General features: G+C 36.3%; 1 protein-coding gene across 5 annotated transcripts in view; it reads right to left on the reverse strand.

Annotated features, from left to right (window-relative positions):
* The window catches only part of STK39 (serine/threonine kinase 39), a 118,508-nt gene that overhangs the window by 27,096 nt on the left and 70,140 nt on the right, over positions 1-21,272 (reverse strand). For all 5 annotated transcript variants that reach the window (XR_008204655.1, XM_052674988.1, XM_052674989.1 and 2 more), the window contains 3 exons: positions 9,190-9,312; positions 9,058-9,090; positions 7,636-7,703 (listed from right to left, as the gene is read on the reverse strand). Coding sequence is in view for 4 of the 5 variants with exons in the window: in XM_052674988.1 (XP_052530948.1) it covers positions 7,636-7,703; positions 9,058-9,090; positions 9,190-9,312 (224 nt within the window). In the remaining variant the exon portion in view is untranslated. The remainder of the gene's footprint in view (positions 1-7,635; positions 7,704-9,057; positions 9,091-9,189; positions 9,313-21,272) is intronic.

The raw sequence follows: 21,272 nt of genomic DNA on the forward strand, positions 1-21,272 counted from the left end.
CCACAGCTCCCAGACAGTCAACTACTCCAGCAGAAGAAAACTTTACTATGATTTCAGCCAGAGCTGACCAGTCTCGAGGTACGTCTTTAAGACTTCTGTGATAGAAAAAGACGAGAAAGCTCTAGTAGACATCAAAATAACACAGCAGCTCTGCAAAAGTGTTTGCAATTTTAGAAGCTGCATATGAACATTGGTCCTTCCTCTGTCTGCGATACACAGCCCAAAATCTTCATTCCTCAACACAGAAATGTTAAAGCGATTTATTTATATACCTAAACATGCTTTTAAATTGGGTATTTCCTCCTTCTGCAGCTGCTGATGCCAGAACCTAAATCAAAGCAAAGTTATAATCCCTTCAATTTCAATTCCTTATTATATTCTATGATTTATTCCAAGCTAAATCAAACAGTAAACACTGGATGAGGTGTTTTTTTTTAATTTGTTTTTGAATCTCATTTCACAGTTTTACATTTCTCTACTTAGGTCCTTGCACATTTACTTAGTGAAACAAGCATTACCAGTCAAGGCTGGATGTGGCTCCAGGCAGCCTGGTTAGCAGTTGGCAACCCTGCCCAAGGCAGGAAGGATGAAACTAGATGATCCTTGAGGTCATTTTCAACTCAGGCCACACTATGATTCTATGTTCCTATGACCTATTTGTGATGAAACGAAGCATTCGCTTACATCATCTTTTTGGACCCTCACGCTTCCTATCTGCTCTCATATGAGCAGATGGAAATGGCTAGAGGTCTCAGTTTTATTACTGCAGAGTGGGCAACATTTGTTAAGTTTTCTCCTAAAATTGCTCATTCATTAAAAAGAATTTTGTCACTTTTTTAAGCCATGGTAAGTTTTAATTTGTGAAAAGCATCAATGTTTGTTAACTGGTTGAAATGCACTGAAGAGCAATTTCCCAAAAACTTGAAAACAACAATTGTTGTATAGTGGCACTTTTTCCCTATATTACTTGAGGTTTTTAGTTCATGGCCAGATGCAGTGCATTCAAATGAGCAATATGAAAACTCATTCACTGAAACTTGAGAAGTTTCTTGGATGCAGAAAATCAAAAATAAACTTCGCATATACAGTAAAAAGACAAAATGAAATAAATAAAAACTTCTACTGGTTTTTAAATTAGCCTCAGCAACATCACATGCAATTAATTGCCCACAAAATTTACGACGACAACTATGCAGATTAAACACTTAAATTCCCTGCCATCTAAATATTTAGACATGCAAATCTTGATAACCTACATTTGATAAGAAAAACAAAAACATTCCTTGGTTCAATAATAAACAATTGTAAATACAAACTTTTTTAAATAAAAACATTACCTATTAAGTGATTGTATATAAGCTAAGTTTTAGATGTGGTTGTTAACTGAAACATTTCTCGGTGTTCAATTTTCAGTAAAAATACAGCAAGGCATAAAAGCATTCTTAAATTGTGAATAAGAAATGCACCATTTACCATTTTTAATGAGCAAGCTCTGAAGGATATAGAGGTAAACATGGAAAACAAAATTAGAATCCATAGTTTAATCAAAGGTTCCTGCTTACTGATTTCAGTCATGATTTACTCAAGATTAAACGAGCTATTTAAATCAAGTCCTCCATACTGTGAAAATAAAATTCACTTCAGTAACCATATTCACACAGCAGCCTGAGGGAGGGCAAATGCTGTAGAGGTGATGACAAAACGTCATATAGGAGAGCACTCAATAGTGTTATCAGAGGTACAGTTATTTCAGGAATTCTACGGTTTTGTTACTGGATTCATTTCCAGCTTGTAGAGCAGCACTGTTGCTTTCCAGTCATAAATCCACCACGCAGCTGGGAGTTAGTCTGTGAATTTTGTCATTAAATACACCAGAGAACAGAAACCATTCTAAATAAACAAAAATAATGAAGAATGCCTAACCTTTGGTGTAGAACACACATCAATCCCCCTTCTTGCAAACCAGGGGAGCGTAAAAGTTTAAACACCAGAGAAGCCAGAAAGTGCACCATCAAATAACAAATAATTGAAAAATTTTTATTATGCAGAGTCAATTATCAAAGTCATTCCAGATCTTGCCAGAACAGATTCAAGGTTTTGCTTAATTAGATACTTTGTTCCTAAAAATTAAGCTTCAAACTTCAATACTAAGCACAGCTCTAGGAGGTATCTGCATGCAAGTGCCGTATTTTTGGCAGCAGCCAGGGTGGGTGCCTAAGAAACACTATAAAAGTGGGACATGGCAATGTTTCCTGCAACTGCTGTCCCAGCCACAAAGCATTTGTCATTTAGTAACTGCCTCACATTCATGTCATTTCCAAGCATTTCATAGGTCTCATGAATTTCTCTTCTACATCTTGGGGCAAGGAGTTCCAAAGTTTAACTACATTGTGACTTTTTTTTCCTCCTTTCAGCAGCCATTTTTCTCACATTCCTCCAGTTTCTGCATTGAGAAAGCGAATAACCAATCCCACCTCTCAGGCTTTATGCCATTGTGTTCCACACATCATATATTTTTCTGTATAAATATAGATGACTCCCTTCAGTGTTTATGGAATTACCCCTCTTCAAGCCTTTGATTATCCTTGATGATTCTCTCTTTAGCTTCTGAAATTAGGCCTGATGGGCAAGAATTGATAAAAAACCCACATACTACAAAAGTTGCAGGAAAGCAAATATTTGCACAGTGTAATAAATCGGCTTCATTAATATTTTTGTTAAAAATACACTTATCTGTAAACAACAGAAACTATCAGAATGGCTGCCTTAACATTCTGCCTTAGCATTTTCTCTGCACACTCTTTTAAGTAAGATATGAGATTTTAACTCAACTATCCCATTTGCCAGTGCTTCAAAGTAAAAAAATTTCTATTTGCCCCTTTTGTTCTTCCTCTGGCTTAATTCATCTGGTGAGCAGGAGCTGTATTAAATTAGGTCCTTGGACATTCTAAATTACAGTCAGTAAATTATCTTCCTGTCAAAGGAGCTAATTTAACCATCTTAGATTGCTTCAGATAATTTGCAATTCTTACCTATTAACCATTAACAAGTCTCCTAATTTAACATGAAATGTCTTTGTTATTAATCTAAATAGTCGAATCCTCAGATAGTGACCTTCCCAAACCAGGTAGTTAGACTGGAAATTTCAAGGGTGGTGATATCTCCTTTCTACCATGTCTCCCCAGTCACAGAAGAGAATCGTCTTCAGCCTCTTTACAGAGCTCCTGCCAGGATCCTCTGATGAGAGACATGACATGGAACACACGCAGCCTCACAAGAGAGAACCTGGACTGCAGATTTCATTCCTCCCCAACACCGAATGCCTGTTCCTCTGTGAAGCAAAGGATAAAGAAGCACCAACATATAACATAACTATAGCTTAGACCACGTCATAGTTATACACATGGCAACAGATCAGACAAAAACTGAGAGCCTGTTTCTTCAATTCATTACAAAATTCAAGCACAGTCCCTTAAATTAGTGAGGATGGAGGCCTTTCACAAGCTTTGCTCTGTACTACCTAAAACACTGTTGCTAATTTAATTTCTGGGGCAAAGTACTTCAAGACACAATACTGGAAAAGATAGAAAATAAATTGGAAAAAAAAATGCCATCTCCAACTGAAAATGCAAGTGAAGCTGGTATCACTTGGTCACAGTGTGCCTGAAATTCAGCTATGTCACAAGAACTCTGACAAGGGAAAATATTTCTCTAAGTTAGCCTCACTGAAACAAATACCCTCTCAATTGTAAAGGTATTAAATATAAGTTAGGGGTAGAAAAAAAATCAGATATTCAAGTTGGAAATTACCCAGACAACAGAATTAAATGCCACCACTCCTACAAACAGCACTATGGGATTCTTTAAAAATTATCTCAGGATTCAGATTGTGCTTCTTACCTACAGCACAACATTTATACTAAAGAGATGCTGGTGGTACTAATTTGGCATTCCCTACTCAATTACTATTTCAGTCTATCTCTGCTGCTTTGGAAATAATGTCAAAACTTGATCATCCAGCAAAAGAATTACTGAAGTGCACTGATTCTTCTGCCAGATTTCCTCCTTTGGGAAGGTCATTTTTAATTTCTGTATATATTATTAACCTTCATTAGAACATCATTTTGCATTTTTTTCCATACTATTATCATCATCATCTAACATTTGATTTTTTAGGCCTCATGTCTCCTCATCTTTCCGAAGAGAAAAATAAAGGAGCAGTTCCTTCTCCCACACAGCCCTAAATGGTCACACTGTATTCCATCACAAACTCTCTCCAATTGAGATAGCATCCATGCCAAAGGAGTCAGCAACACTAAAGTGTCATCAGTTTACTTCCCCACCATTCCTTTCTTGCCGAAGAACCCTGGGAAAAATGCCCTGTCCCTCACATCCTAGCCCAGTCAGCCCTCATCACACAGGAGGAGTTCACTCATATTCAAGATGCTCACTTTTTGCTGATGTCACCTTACCTTGTCTTTAGGGAAACAAAAGGAAAGCAGTGTTGAGATGAAATTTTCTTGAACCTTCTCTCACCATTTAGTTCCCTTCCTCCTCACATCTCCTCCATCATCAATCAAGTCATTTGTCTTGTATTTTTCTGGTATTTACATTTTTACCCGTATCAGTACTTATTTTTTTAAGCCGTAGTTCAAAGCATACTAAACCAGTGTTCTGAACTCATCAAGCTGCAGCAGTTCATATAACTTTATTGCCTCAAGCAAATTATTTTAAAAGAAAAAGCTTCCAACATTTTGGATGATGCACTAAGTTTTAAGTCTTCAGATCTAATGTTCACAATGTTTATCTGAATATCAAGCCATACTTAAAAAGCTATATAATGGTAGTTGATGAAGCATCACAGGAAATTGTTTCTGTCCACATACTGTAGCTAACTTGTTTCATAACATGTTAAAATGAACTGTAAGTTGTGAAACAAATCCCATAAAAGTCCTCTGATGTGCTCAAGTCTCTATCAGCTATATGGCTTAATGATCAATTCACCCAAATACATCAACAAAACAGTTTAAAGTCTGCACTGGAAATGGATAAATGCAGAAATCCCTGTGAATATATTAGCTATTTACTGCATTACAATTCTGAGAGAATGCTGCATGACAAAAAGCAAGCCAGCAATCTGAATTTTATAAACTACCAAATGCCAAAACTAGCAGTATTTTACTTTCAGATGCTCAAAAAAGGGTTGCTCAGTAACTATAACAAAGAACACCATGTAGGGGCCCGCAGTATCTTTCTCCACATACAACTACCATAAACATAAGCTCATTCACCCTGCAATAGCTGTAGGATCAGGATAGCTGGAATGCAGAAAGAGGCTAATCCAGGACTGACTGACTATGACTGAGGGCCTTCCAGATTATATCTTACATTACAGAGAGTTTATTTTCCAGAGGTTTTTTTTGTTTATTTTTTAATGAAATAATGCCTCCTGTTACCCTTGCAATAACAAAAAACAAACAACAGTTCAATTAGTGGAAAAGTTTACCGTTATAGTTTAAGCAGTAACAATGCTAAACCCTGCTGTATTCTGAACACGCTGTTTGCGTAACTTGTCACTTACATTAACTGGAGTGATACAAGTTTGTCAATATGTCACTGGGATGCCAGCCTCAACCCCCCCACTTTGTCCTTTAATTAGCAAAGTGGTAAGATTCAAATACTGGGACTCCTTAGGGCTGGGGAAGAAGAATCCTAATCTATGCCCACCGTTCTGTCACCACAATCATTGTTTTCCTAGAACTTTTTCCATAGATGATTTCCTAAGTAGCCCACCGCTGACATACCTACCCCCAATCTCAGTTCTCTACTTAGGTGCAACACTTACTGCCAGGCCCACTATTAATGTGCCTACTTTAAGGCCAAATAAGGCAGAACTTTTAAATGGATGTACTGCCACCCTCTCCCCACACATTGTACACCAACTCTGATCCTTTTCATATGTTCAGGTTTCCATCAGAAGGAAATTCAGATAAAATCTCAAAGATGTAGGATTTCACCCACCTCCTACCACTAAGGCAGGACACGGCCAGAGCTCTCATGGGACCAGGAACGTGCATTGCAAAGCATATCCTCCAGAATATAGGTCAGCTTATATTAGCAAAAACTCACTCTGCAAAATTACGCATCAGATTTTCTTTTTTTTCCAAGAAACAGCCAAGAGTGCTCCCAGACCCCAGAAGGCATCTCCTGTTCACGATTATTTTGCTTAAGGGAAACTGTTCAGTTCCTAGCACATAAAGTGTTTGGAAAGTCCAGTTTCTGTAGCTTAAGAGCTACAGAAAAAAAAAAAAAAAAGCATAATCCCTGGCGTTGGACTGTGCTAAAATTTTTGGCTTTTAGATATGCCAGCACTGCAGGTAACAGGATAGAAGCTCATTACTCTACAGGTTTCAGCATAGTTTGAAAATACCCAAGCATCTCACTATTACTTCCACATGTGGTAGTGTAAATTGGTCTGTTTTGTAAATAGTTTCATCTACCTGTATTCAGCAGAAAGATGAAAAAGAATATTGATAGCATAAACTGGGCTGTTATGTAAATGGGACAAGTAAACCGATTCCAAGTAATCTTGAAGTCTTTTCTCTCTCTACAATAAAATTTATTACTACTCCCTACAGTAAACAACCTTTGGCAGCCAATTTTTTTGCAGCTGTCACTAGAAAAGTAGTTTAAAAAAAAAAAAAAAGGGGAGATAATAGATTTTGGAACTTGGCAGTCATTCTTTACAGATATTTCTTGTGATTATCAACAGTACTTAAGGTTACTGTTTTAAAGCCACTTGCTGTGCAATAATCTGCTATTTTCTGCTAACATACTGGCCAGAGTTCTGTAAATATTTCTCTACTTGTCTTTTTATCCTTTTGTAAGCATAAAAATAACATTTACTTTCACTCATAGAAGCATTTAGGATGTCTGTGAGAGACTGTTGTTTCTTGTCAACACAAGGAGGACAAAAATGAATTTTAAAGAAGTGGCAGTAAGTTTTTTTAACCAAATTAGCCATTGAAGGAACATAGCTATAAATGTAGAAAGAGCCATCAAGTTTTTCAAGACAAATATACTTCTTACACAAGGATTAAACTGCATAATTAAGCATTACCAGCTCCTAGATTTAAATGGATTTTGACAAAAGGTGCCTTATTTTGACAACGTATAAATTTAAGTCAGACAACATTTTTGTATCCATTTTCTAAAATATCCATCATTTCTCTAGAGTGGCTGATCAAGCTTGCCAGTGAAAAACTTCTGAGTAGGCAACTTGTAATACGGCTATGGTTTATTTCTGTCAGAGACTGACTGCTGAAGTGTGAAAGAAACTCATTAAAAATCTCTCACTGTGATCCTGCACTGCAAAAGGAAAAAAGAAAGAAAATACTTAATGAAGGGTACATTTAGCCTGAAGCCACGTTCATATTCTGCTTTTCATTTTACTCTATTTCAGTAAGCAATTAAAAGACAGCAATTAGTCACAGAAATACTATTCATATTGGCCATACCAGGAGATTAAAGAAGTTAACACTTATTTTATGTTAATATTATGAAAGTAATGAAGGAAATCAAGAATAATAAAGTCACCTTACAAGAAATGTTAAAATAAATAGAAGCATCTCTTACCTTAATCTCAAGACAAGATTCACTGCACATGGTACTTCACTATATTCATCACTAATAGCAGGCTGAGACTATTAAAGAAAAAAACCCAAAAGCATTATTATGGGTGCCAAAGAAAAAAAAATCCTGAAATACTTGCCATACTAACAGTCCAACGTGAGAATATTTCACACATCCCCTAACTCTCAAAAACCTTTTAAACACTTTCAGTAACATATAGTTGTTCAGTAAAATATAGTTGATAGCAGTAAACTCCTGGATTTAAATTACAGAGATATAAATGACAAGGCCTATATTAAAGAACTGATCAGAAGAGCTTTTAATCCACCTTGTATCAAAACTCCAGTAACCTTTTAAATAACACGCACACAGAGTAACAAGCTACTATACTCATTATTTCTGTATAACTATTTTGGATCATAATCAAGTCTTACATCTATCCATCTGCTAAGAACTAGCAGCGTAACAAAGCAGGTTTCACAGTTTGGGGAATGTCTTCCACTGAAAAGTCAGACGCATCTTTCACACTATCACTCCTACCTCACACTGTGTTACTCTGTCCAGTACAGATTGATTTGAAATCACAGAGGAAATTCTAGTGTGGAATCCCCAAGCTTTATGAAAAAAAACAGAAGCATGAGGAACAGAGCAGGGCCCCAAGACATCTCAGCCCTGACTGGCAACTTGCACAGGTGCTGAAGCACATAAGGCACATCATAGGAGGTAACAGAACCAAATCAAGCAGGAAACCATTACTCTTTGTGCAGATTTCTGTGACACCAATGAAAATCAGAGCCTCCAAAAAAAAAAAAAATAAAATAAAAATGCAGGTGAACTGGCAAGCATCACCCACCCATGGAACAGGCATTTTTAGATAGAAAAACCCTTTTGCTGAAAGCCAATCAACTTAAGCCATTATTTACAGCATTGATGCTTCCTATGCTCTCAGCATGGAATTTTACTACTCTGAATTAATCCACTATACCATTGTACTGATCTATTTTACTTCATATGGCATTAAGAGTTTTAATTACAAGCTAGACACTGTGATACGTGTCCTGACAATGAAATATTATTTGGAGATCTTTCAGCTACTCCAGAAGAGCTATTATCACTCTGAAAAAAGGCAGCAATTAGTGTGATCCAGTTGAGAAGATTCATTAAAAACGGACAAATTACTTATCTTAACCAGTTCTTTGGGCAGGAAAATAACATCACTTTGAATTTCCTATCTATTTTATTCAATGTGTACTCAAATTAATTTCTACAGGCCCAGCTGCACAGAGCTCTGTCTTCATCAGTACTTGCCATACAAGGCTGCAGAATCAAACTAACACTCTCCCTTCAATTCACATTTTTAATGAGAGAAATTGAAAGAGAAATCCCTTCACTCAAAAGAAAAAAACCTGGAAGATGCATTTTTACCTCTGTGTTCTCCTCTTCTTTAACTCTTCGTGACTAGAAAACAAATGAGGTGAAGAATTAAAGATTCAGAAATACTAACAATTAAGACAGAACATCTTGCAAACTACCTGTCTTGACACAAATAAAAGTTACCTTCTCCTGAGAAACAGCAGCTTTGCCTTCTTCACTCTTTTCATCCATTTCATCATCACTCCATTCCCAGTCTCCATCTTCTGTTTTGTGGAGGTGACCACTGGAACCAGGCACTCGTCTAACCTACCAAAATATTAAGCGTTCTCCATTAAATAGACATTTTAAGTTTTCAATTGTGTCCTGGTTAATCAGTAGCTCTTCATTATTTTTATTCTATATTCTTTTTTAAATTTACTGGAGGACTCCCTGGCACACTGGAATAATTTCTAACACCAAGGGTCAGTCATTGCATGGGTTAATTCTTCCCACTAGTTCAACAGAATTCACATAGGAAAATGAAGGTGGAGGTAGGATACATTTTACAGCTGCTTCAGAACAAACTGAAGTAGATGACAACTGCGTAGTACAAACTAAATCATTTCAAGCAGTAATTCAAGGAAGGAGAGGCTACACAAACAAGGTTGTTCTTGGAATACAGGTCTTGACAACTTTATTCTGCTAAAAAGCTTTGAAATGTGTAAAAGGCACTGAGGGTAGTTTATAAGTAAAATTCTCCCTTTAAATACAAGGTAGGCATGTGTAGAGTGAAAAGGTAGGCAGAGATGTACCACACTAAACTAACTCGGAAAACATCTGTAGATTAATCAGTAGGTCAGAAGCCTCATAAGCAACAAAGATTGAGATTCAAATTCAGTTGCCATTTTGTTTTTTTCTGAGCCTGACAATATGCTTGTTTTCCCAGGATCCTGATCAGACTGAGCAAAATAGAAGAACATCCAGCAACTCTCGCCACGCATTGTCATGAATTAATGAGACTCGTAAGATCGCTGAAAGCACAACACAATAATCAGAAGTGCCAATGGGGCTTCTCTAATTATTGTACATCACTGAACCAAGATACTAAATACAGTTCATACTGCTCCACTTCAAACACTCATACAGGTAAGCTTCCTTACACTATTAATTCGAAAGGTTTAAAGCATATTCTTTTCAAGTAGAAAAAAATGATTTACTCAGTACATTGGCATGAGAAAGAAGAATACTAAGCATTCACAGCCAACAGAAGGAAGAACTAACATGGCAGAAATAAAAAAGCAGCTGTAGGCCACGAAGAATTATTGGAAAAGATGCCTAATAAACTAACTTTAAAATGAAGTTGCAATATGAACTAAATGGTATTAACTCAAAACTCTACATATCCTGTATGTTATTGGGGATACTGTCAAAAATTGCCTGGTTCAAATTGATTCAAATTTGGTTTCACAGATTCCTGTCCATTCTGATGTCATGCTCAGCATACTTCAGCACAAGGATTTAACTTGCTCTGGTGAGGTGTCCAACACTGATAGTTGGTAGCGCAGCTCTCTCTCAAAATGGTAAAGAATATGTTTTTTAAAAAAGAAAAGTCTGATTTCTGACTAAAATATTACTGGATTTTTTCCCCAACTTAACAAAAATAGAAATAAACTATAAATAGAAAATAAACTGATACTAACCTTATTCTAAATGCCTCCAGTTGCTACAGGCCACAATGTGTGAAAACACACAGCATGTGAAAGATTGCAGCTTCTTCTAAATTCTATTAGATAGAACTCGGGCAAAATACAGGCAGCATGAAAACAGTATAGGGCACTAGAATTTTGACCCTCTAGAAAAATGTGACATGGGTATTAATGTAATCCTTCTCAGTCTTCTTTTGATAGAACAGAGAAAAATAGATGGCTATTTCTCTACTGGATTTAGAGCAATGCAAAGTGGAAATAGTTGGACTTACAATACAAAAGCAGGAGTCTGAATGCAAGGGTCCTCTTTCAAAATCTTGTACATACACAAGCAGATATATTTGTATCTCCACCTACACTCTTTAACCCTCTTCCTTCACTTCATATATAAGCCTCAACTAGAGAACAGGGTGAAGCTTCCAGTGTCTCACCACCTTTCCATAGTCACCTTCCTCTGTCCTTACAATACTGCCCCTTCACTTTTCTCCCCTATAGAATCCATGAAAAGTACCCTACTCAGTTTCTCTGTATTTTGCACTCCTCTGTAACCAAGATGAAAAAAAACATAGGATATTAGGGGAATACTCAGTCACTTAAGGACAAATTCTGTACTGCCATCCCTGTTTCTCAAACCAGGCTTCTAATGCACTGCTCCTACCTCCAGCTGCACAGTAAATGGGCTCTAACTGTCTGCATCATCAGGAATTATCACAGATACAAGGGAAGGCAGCAGGCAATTCACATGGTTCTTGCAATTACTGATTGTCCTACCAGGAGCAGTCCTGACATAGGCTTCTGTTTAACAGCACGGACATAACAGCACAACATCCAACAACTACATGCAAACTTACAGAAAGATATAAGCCACAAGCAAAAACAAGCTTTTTCAGATACAATAGAGTAATTTAGAGACATTCACAGACTACTTGCACTAACCAAAATCTCTTGTGCATCCATTTTCAGTTGTTCTGGAAACTTTTTCTAAGTAGAATAATGTTAATGTAGCTTAATGATGCTGGCAGAGTCACAGGAAAAAGCTTACTGATGAAGATGGATCGCATTTCAAGCTTTTAAATAGATTGCCTTTTAATAAGCAATAAACAAATGGCTCAAAGAAAAGAAAGTTACTTCAAAATAAAATACCATGTTAGAAGAAATGATTTTCTTGGAAGGTGTCTGAAGGTAGAAAAACATTAGTCTAGACTTGTCTTTCATCCATCAGACTCTTTCCCACGAGGACACACATTCAAAGAAAATCGTACTTTCTGCTATAGCAAAATATTCGATCTATTCAGATCTCAAATCAATTCCCTCTTTCCTCCATCATAAACCTATATCACTAATATTACATATCTAATGGAATGATACTAAGTTTATGTTGTAATACATACTTATCATCAGCTCTTTAATACCAGTATCTTTTCAGATTTTCAGTGCATTTTTCAGAGCACATTTTTTAAAATGCATATAAGTAATAACATTGAAGTATTTTAGGAGAATGCTATCATTTTACCATCCTCAACTTGCATTTTAAAAACAGCAAAGAAATAAAACACACTGCAAAAAGTAAAGGAATAAAATTTACAGTATGCAAAGCTTTTTAGGCTTTGAATATGGAGCAGCCAGAGAAACATCTTACAGGATGAAAAATAAGGCAGTAACGCAGTTGAAATAATCTAGTAGTTTATCACACTGCGTCAATGGATAGTCCTGGGACATCCACCAGGGCTGCACAATCCTACATCTCCTGGCACCTATGTGGCTGCACACTGAGAAGATTCTAGTTATCATTCCTGGAGAAACACTGACTTTTTCTTTTCTGAACAAATTCTCAGCAAGATTCACAAACTGAAATAGCCCTACTTGACGTCAAACATTAATGGCTGTTTAAGCAGGGAGGCAGTGAAAAGAAACTGGGATTGCCTCCGGATTCTCAAAATTGTCTACTTTCACCCCTTACAATGAAGCACATTGTGACATATCAGAACAGTTTATGCTTTCATTTAGGCTCTCAGAGCAAAAGACCCAATCAAAGAATTAGTAGGGAGCACTGCTAGCTTCCAACCAAATCAGCTCCTGAATTTAGCTGGCACAGGCATTATAGCTGGCACAACATGAGAAACTGAAATACCCTTTTCAGTAGTTGTCCCTATTTGAATGAACTTCAGACAACAGTTCAATATCATCTCTGCTAAGAAAACATTGTAAATTCCCAAAAGTAATAAGGACATACCTATCCATGCAGGCTGCTCTAAAATTAGCACTTCCTATTTATTCCCCTGGTACCTACAACAGAATAAGCACAGCTGAATTCCCCTGCATGGAAAAAAATTGCACCCATTGACATTCCCTGATGCTTGCTGAACACTTACGGAGGCCAAACAGTATAAGTATCTGCAGAAGTTTCCATGGAAATAAATAGGTGGCATTTCTTTCAGAGCAACCTATGTATTTTTTGACAATCACACAAAGTTTTGTTACCATAGTATTATTAAGATTAGAAAAGCCCTCCAAGTCCATCTAATCCAACCACTCACCTAGCACCAATATTGCCTACTAAACCGTGTCCCTAAGTACTACATCTACTCTCTTCTGAAACATCTCCAGGGATAACAACTCCATCACTTCCCTGGCAGCCTGTTTCAATACCTCACCTTTTTGAGAGAAAATTTTTGAGAGAAAATTTTTCCAAACATCCAACCTGAACCTCCCTGGCACAACTTGAGGCCACTTCCTCTTGTACTGTCATGAGTCATCCAGGAGAAGACCATTTACATTCAGTTCTACAAAAACAGGTGTGTAATAGAAACATTTTGATGAAGAATAGTTAGACATATGTACTAACTGTAGCCTGTAAAACATTCACATTGCACAGTACAACAGCAGGGATCTGTGCCACAGGTGTGCATCTGTATCAAAAACATTACAGCATGGCCCATCAGGGGAAAGGAGGGAAAGGTCATCTATTTTCTCCTATCAAACTGCAATCCTCTGTGGTAAAGCTTAGATTCTTTCCCTAGGTAGTGAGCAGCATAAGCTTCTTTGAAATTCAGCAGCTTGTAAAAGTTCATTTAAAAAACACTGTAGTGGGCCAAAACAGGAGTGATTACAAGAGCTTGTGGGAACCTGATGGGCAACAGAACACTTGACTGTTATCTGAAGTGTATAAAATATATAGCTATAGAAAGCTGTGTTCACCCATGTACAACATATTCATCTGTTCTTTCACAATAATCTTTCTGGGTCACTGCAAGAATATATGGAAAAAATGGTTATAGCAGCTGCAGATCTAAGGAGATCACACATACTGGCAGCAATAACAACATCAAGATCTTTTCAAATATCAAGGATACCCTACCCAAACTCACAGACAGTGGAACATGATGAATGCCTCACAGGCCATCTAAAATTCTACTTAAAGAATCTCTTATTTCTGACAGAATTTGACTACCAGCTTCTTCTCTACAGAAGTATTTTTTCTGAAATGCATGTTGGAGGTAATCTTAAGCATTACATATTCTTCTCAAAATAAACTGCTGCAGGTAAACCAGTGTGAGTGAATAATGTCAAGTGTATGTGAGATGAAGCATTTATCCTATCTTCTGGTATATCCTGGGAGGTAAAAAAAAATAGCCTGAAGATGGGACAAAAGAAATTCAGTATCCAAGATGAGTATAATTTGAAAACATAACTTGAGTACTGCCTCAGAGTATACCACACAATAATCAACAAATAAATCCGTATTGTGTGCCCTATTTATCAACATTTTCAATGAGATTCAATGATACTTCACCCTTTAGAGATCAGATCAAGATCATCTGATTTTATCTTATAAAAATCAAGTGTGGCATTTCATTCACATGAACTATATATACAATATATTCTTCATCTGTACTGTGTTAAACTCCTGTCCTTTGGGATGAGGGGAGAGAAGGTGGGAATGGAAGTATTAAGAACATATCCGCAGTTTCTATCACAATTACAAATCCATGATTCAATCTGCTGGAGAGAAAACACCTTTGTAGACCTATGCAAGTCTGAAATGGTCAGTGGACTATAGTTCAACTTTCCAGTCATCCATGTCATTGGTGAAATTCACAGAGAAGTTCAACAGCATCAGAATGGATGCTTGTCTTCAACTGTCATCAGCCACTGGACTGTGGGTAGTTTGAATTTCTCCATATTCTCATTCTCTTCCAGACTGTTTTATTCTTCCCCCCCCCCCCCCCCCCTTCTACATCCATCACTTCAAAAATTAACTTTGTTTCTAGGCTAGTATCACTTAAAACAGACCTCCTTATGCTATCCTTCCTGTAAGAAAACTAGTGAGAGATCCCTTACCATCTGACTGGAACAAATCACATTCCATTCCTCAGCAAAGCATTGGCTCTTTGGACAAGACCAACACTTGTTTGCAACTTTCATGTGCAAAGCAGAATAGCTTTAAACCATTAGATTCTTCCATCACCACTAAGTAGTTGCAACACTTTTCTGAGATTATGATGCAGGTGATCTTTCTTTCAGTGTGGTCAAAGGGAATATGATAAAGCCTTTCACATCCACAAGTACCAACCAGCCTCAGATAACATACTGCTTTAGTACATTAACCTCAGTGCAGAAAAAAAGGTGAATAACAACAACCTTAATGCTGGTCCTAGCAAGAGTACACTGCAGGGGTTGCATTTGGAATATTTTAAGTATTTGGATTTTCTCTATTGCAAGACTGATAAAAGGAAGCATAGTTGTATTTAGCCCCTATGATGACAGCGTTACAACAGTTCAGAACATTCTCTTTGCCTTATCTCTGTGCAAACCTCTCATTTTACAAAAGGAAAGAAATAAACCAACAAATGCAGTGATTTATCCATGTTCACAAAGTAAATCTGAGACAGAACAATGAACCAAAACAAATTTTATATCCCTACAAAAATAAGGAATGTTGCATTCCTTATTTACAAGGAATGCAGTAGCTAAACAATGGCAATTAGCTTTAGTCAAAATACACAGCATTGATGGCTCTTTATGCAAGGATTATCTCTCTCAGTAAATAATTCAGAGGGAAGCAAAAACAAGTGAAAACATGTGCAATTCTAATTTGAGTTTTATTGTTAAAAAAAACTTAAATGCTCTTTCCAGAACAGAACTACACTAATTCATAACTTTTGCTAACAAAGAGAACAACAAAAGCCTTGAGCCTAACAAAGACAAATTAACATGTATTGGAAAACAGATTTCACAAATTGGAAGGAGCACATAGGGAGTTCAAAAAAAAAAAAAAAAAATTTGAATGACTGGCACTTAAAATGCACCCAAAGAAGCAGTTCAGGACTGTAACTAAAAACAGTTTGTATGAAGAAAAACTTACAAGCCACCATCAAAATCACCACAGCTTTAAAAGAGACAATATGAACACCAGCTGAACAAAGCATGCTTGAATAATGAGTGAAAAGAAATGACTACCACAAAAATATTAAATATCAAATTATTATTGTTTACACCCTTGCTGCTAGTTAATGGTTATTCCAGTATACATCAGTCACAAAGACAGAATAAAATTATGTTGGCAAAGCTATTTGTCCTCTTAAAGGAGGATACAGATAAATACTCCAAACACACAATAATATTCATAAGCTTTCCAGGACACAGAATGCTTAAGCAATTGAACATGGTAACCACAAATTCTGATTATCAAAAATCTGTTCAAAAATTGCATTCCAGAGAGATCTCCAGCAACAGAATGCAGAAACTGCCTACATTCCCCAAAGCTTGATAAAAACCAAGGTACAACACAAGAAAATTAAAAAAAAAAAAAAAAGTTGTCTTCTAAGCACTCATGTAGTCGCTGAAAGTAGATATTAGAGAAGCTGGGGAAAGAGGAACCTATTATTCATCTCTAATTCTTTTCCTTCTGCAGTCTCTTCACAAGTTAATTGTTGCAATGGGACAAGGAAAGGAACGAATATTTTCTGAATGTTAAGATCTCTACTTCCTTATTCACAGCTCCTCAAATCAGCAAAGAACTTGGCCCACTTACACACTTAGTATTTTATTCCAGAATCTAATTTTTTGAAAACAAAAATGACACGCCATGAGATACCAATGCATACATGCATAAAAAGCTACTGCATTACAAACATAGCACAGTGCATCATCTACATCACATATAAAATTAGTGTGTTTAGTAAGAGTAATTTCATGCATCTCATCTTATTTCCCATTCAATAGAAAGATTACTGAACTAATCATACTGATTTTTCCAGTATTTCAATTATTTAAGCTATTCCTACTGAAGTCTCTATGATAACTGAATGTTTGGGGTGGGATTCTAGTCAGATTTATATCTTTTACTCAAAAAAGAGAAGAGGTAACCTGAACATATAGTAAGCAAGATGCATTAGTGTACATAAAATTCATAGCCCTAACACGCATTAAACATTTCAGTTTCACAGAAGAAAGTTTATCATGCTCAATATACAGTTAACTTAGATCATAAAAGCAATTTGTTCCTAAATTCTTATAAGGAGGCAATTGTGCAGACGTGACTCACTTCACACCTAAAGTAGTCTTTGCGGAACCGTAATCGCGATCATTAACTTCTAGCTACGTAATAGTCAGTGCTGCACTAACCTTTCCACTTGCATTTCTACAGAATGAAATTTTACTTATTTAATAATTTTAACTAAATTATAGAAATTTTACTGGAAATATTCTTCTGGAAATATTACATCCCATGAAGTCAGATAGCTTAGCTTTTCCTAGGGACAAAATTTTGTCTTATTCCACGCTGATGCCATTCAGCTACATCTGCTAGTATGTATGCAAGACACACACAATCCCATGCACCCTAGAGAGCAAGCAGGACAACTTGGTTATTTATAGATGTTTTTCATTTACTGCATCCTATTCAAGTAAGAGCCAAGATTTTACTGTGAAACAAAGAAAAGAAAGTCCTTGCAGAATTCTCCCTCTTCGAGAGGCAGACATTCACTTCAAGACACACTGACCAGCAGCAGACTTCCTGCATGCTCTGCTCTCTATTCCAAGATGGTTACCACTTCTGTGGCAGAAAATTAGTTAATAGGTATAGCATACACATGACAGCCATGGCTGCAGGAAATGCAAAACTAATATCAGTTCAAAAAACAAGACAGTGCTCCTTAGGGCTGCTGAACTAAATGCTCCACCTATTCCAAGAAAGCTGATTCATTTTCTCTTGAATTTTAGTGAAATTTTGAAGAAAATCAAGGTGAAAGAAGTTAGCAGTGGTCTGGCAGCATACCTCAAACTAAGGTTAAAATACCCCCCATTCAACAATTGTTGGGCACACTGGAGAGGAAATGATTCTACATAAAGGCACAAGTGCTTACAGGATTGTTCCTTGTGATAGTACCTCTCCACTTGTATCGAAAGGCTCTAAGATTTTCATTCAGAAAATTATTATTACAAAGATCATGCTGTTAAATTTTACACTTTAGAACACTTCCCTATTTATGACACCAATTACACTCAAATATTTATCATCATTACTTCAAATAACTTTCGCAATGGCAGGGAAAAGCTACATTTCAAAATAGCGTCTCAAGTAGCTTTTCTAGCATACAGAAGTATAGAAGTTTTTGGATTCAAGAATAGTGAAACACGCCACAGAAAAAAAAAAAACCACACAACAACACTAAATCTCTATAGTTAAGGAAAAAAATAAGCTCAAGTTTCCAAAACAATTGACATAAGCTAGGAACACATTTACCATCACCTGACCTGGCACATGAAACTTCCCAAGTGTGGGAGTAACCAGCACTTTGCCTCTTCGTCCTTTGGTAACATCAATTACACCCCAATTCTTTCAGTAAAAGAGGTGACAGGAAAAGAGGGAATTAATGCTGATCGTTAGGCGCACAGACTGAAGACAAGATGGGAACCTGTCAACATGAATAAACACAAGCACCCCAAAAGGAATTCCAAAAGAAGCTGACAAAGTGCATTTATAAGCAACTTTTTGCACTTCTGGTATGTTCAAAAAGATTCCCTGATACAGAATCATTTATTTAACAGAAATATAACAGAATATATAAATATAACAGAAATAAAGAGTCTTGGCAGAATTGTGCTTACGTGCCTCAATCAAATTTCAGAGAGAAGACTGGCTAGGAAAACTTCAAGCATTTGCAATTTCAAAACTTTATAAAGTGATGGTCAGAATCAACAGTTTTTCAGTGGTTCCTGGAGCACAAACACTAAAGATCATCACTATCTCTCAGCCACAGAAAGTACATCTTAAACATTCCCTATTTCCTTAAAAGATATTGATACATGCAAAGGATTCCAATTCCAACTGTTCAGTGATCCTCAAGAAACTACATAAAGAACAGCAGTTTATTCCACACAACTTGAATAACATTAATCTGACATACACAATGTATGTATTACAGGTCCAATAGTAACTGGATCCATCAGTTGCTATTTAACATAATAAAAGAAAACATTAAATAGCAGCACACAAGTTTATTACTTGAAGCAAACAGGAACCCCATCAAACGATGCCAGCCTTAATCTTTCCATAAAATTGTAGTAATGGTTCTTTGCAGGAGAAAGGACATCACTGTTAAACAGATTAGTAGTTTTTATAGAAAATATAAGCTTTAAAAAGTGCTGGTATTATTTGGTAACAGACGGGATAGGTAGCTTTTTTGGTTTTGCCCTTCCCGCTGCTTCCACTTAAAAAAAAAAAATATATATATATATATATATCACAAATCTCAAAAGCTTCACTTCTCTTACAACTTCAGCATAAAGAATTTACCATGCCAATTGCTCCTGTTATTTTACTAGAAAAAAAAAAAAAATATATATATATATATATACACACACACACACTAGAAGTAGCCCATTACAGACCACAGTTTTGGTTTCAGCACATTTTATTATATGTATTTATTTCTCTCAAAAACAGACCAGTTCCCTTTGTGAACATCTTAAGCCTGTAGAGCAATCAGGTTTTACAAATTATGCCTTCAGCTCTCTTGCAAGCCTTTCCTGAATGTTTCCTAAAATACAAAAACAAATTTTAATCTCTATACCTATGCATATTTTTGCATTCCAATGCAATGAAGGAAACCAGCTTATCATCACATTTATCCAATCATGGCACTAACCTTTTACTTAAAACAGTTCTAAATTTAATCACAGTTCAGCATGTGAAGTAAAAGATAGATATTGGAGAATTCACTTTTCTATAAAATATTTTCACACAGAATAACATTAATCTTTTTGCATAACAGCTACACTGTAATCACATTTTTGCAAAAAGAATTTGAGGAACAAGAGCCTGAATTCCCACAAGTATATATCATCCTTTGTTCAGTAGACAAGATGCTTCCTCAAGAGATAGCTAGTCCTCATTTAACCCATCTCTCATGTCTGTGAATGCCCAAATCCCTTTGCTGTGGGCTATTAAGTTCCCCTGAGTTCATTATTTTGGAAAGTTTCATTTTTATTCTGATGTACCACTGCCTTTCTAAAATAACACCCGAGTAGTTCTAGTCTGTAAGAACTAGAAGGTGGTAAGATATTAAAGTTACTTGATGTTTTGACGTTTGCATTCCTTCCTCTTAAGACACTCTGTATAATAATACAAGTTACAATATAGGAAAAATCTTCCATAGTTTTAATTTGTGGGGTTTTTTTGTTTGTTTGTTTGTTTTTTGTCCCCACTTAGAAAAGAAGTTAGCCTTAACTTTAAGTGCTTCATGTTCAGGAATGAGCTTTTTAGGCTTGTTTTTTGTTTGTTTAATTGCAGGGTAGCCTAAGACATTGCCAGCAAGCAGCTAACATGGCATAGAAAGTAATTCTACAATAATTCCAACCTTTTGGGTCCAGACGCTAATTTTAAACTCTCAGCTTGGAATTAGAATTGAGATGTACAAGCCATCACTCAGGAGTACATAAAGCCCCTTCCCTTTGCAACATCTGTGGAGGTTTGTTGCTTTTCTGGGGAGCTTCAAATCTTCTATGCTGCCCACAATCATACATCATGGAAACTTGGATATGGTTAGAATTCATACCTGCAGAAAAGAATAGGCACTGAACCCTGAACATAAACAGAAGTTACCATTTATCTTCTACATCAAATTAATCATTATTACTTCTCTATGTTGTACAACCACACTTATGTTTACGTAAAAAGCACAGATTGAGAGGACACCGATGAATGAAGGCTTTACAGTTCCTGCAGAATTTCTTTAGGCATTTCTGGTGGGTATATTCCATACTTCAGACAACAGAACCTTTTGAATGAAGAACATACAGGAACTCCTAGGAAACAAACACACTCTTTGATGTACCCACCTTTCATGTTCTGAAGTCTCAAAGTTTTGAATTTCAGTACTTCAAGGTGACCTAGCCATAGCAGGTGAGAGCATCATCAGCATTTTTTAGTTTGTATGCCCTGAGTCAGTAGGAGTTGTGAATATTCTTGCATTTACGTTACACTACAAAATACAAGACCATCAAATCCTTCAATTCCAAGTAATTTCTAAATGATTTTTTTTTTTTTAATAATCCCAAAGTCAAGTGTAACTGGTA

The sequence above is a fragment of the Tympanuchus pallidicinctus genome, unplaced genomic scaffold, assembly GCF_026119805.1.
Source record: "Tympanuchus pallidicinctus isolate F22 unplaced genomic scaffold, pur_lepc_1.0 scaffold15, whole genome shotgun sequence".
NCBI classification, from domain to species: Eukaryota; Metazoa; Chordata; class Aves; order Galliformes; family Phasianidae; genus Tympanuchus; species Tympanuchus pallidicinctus.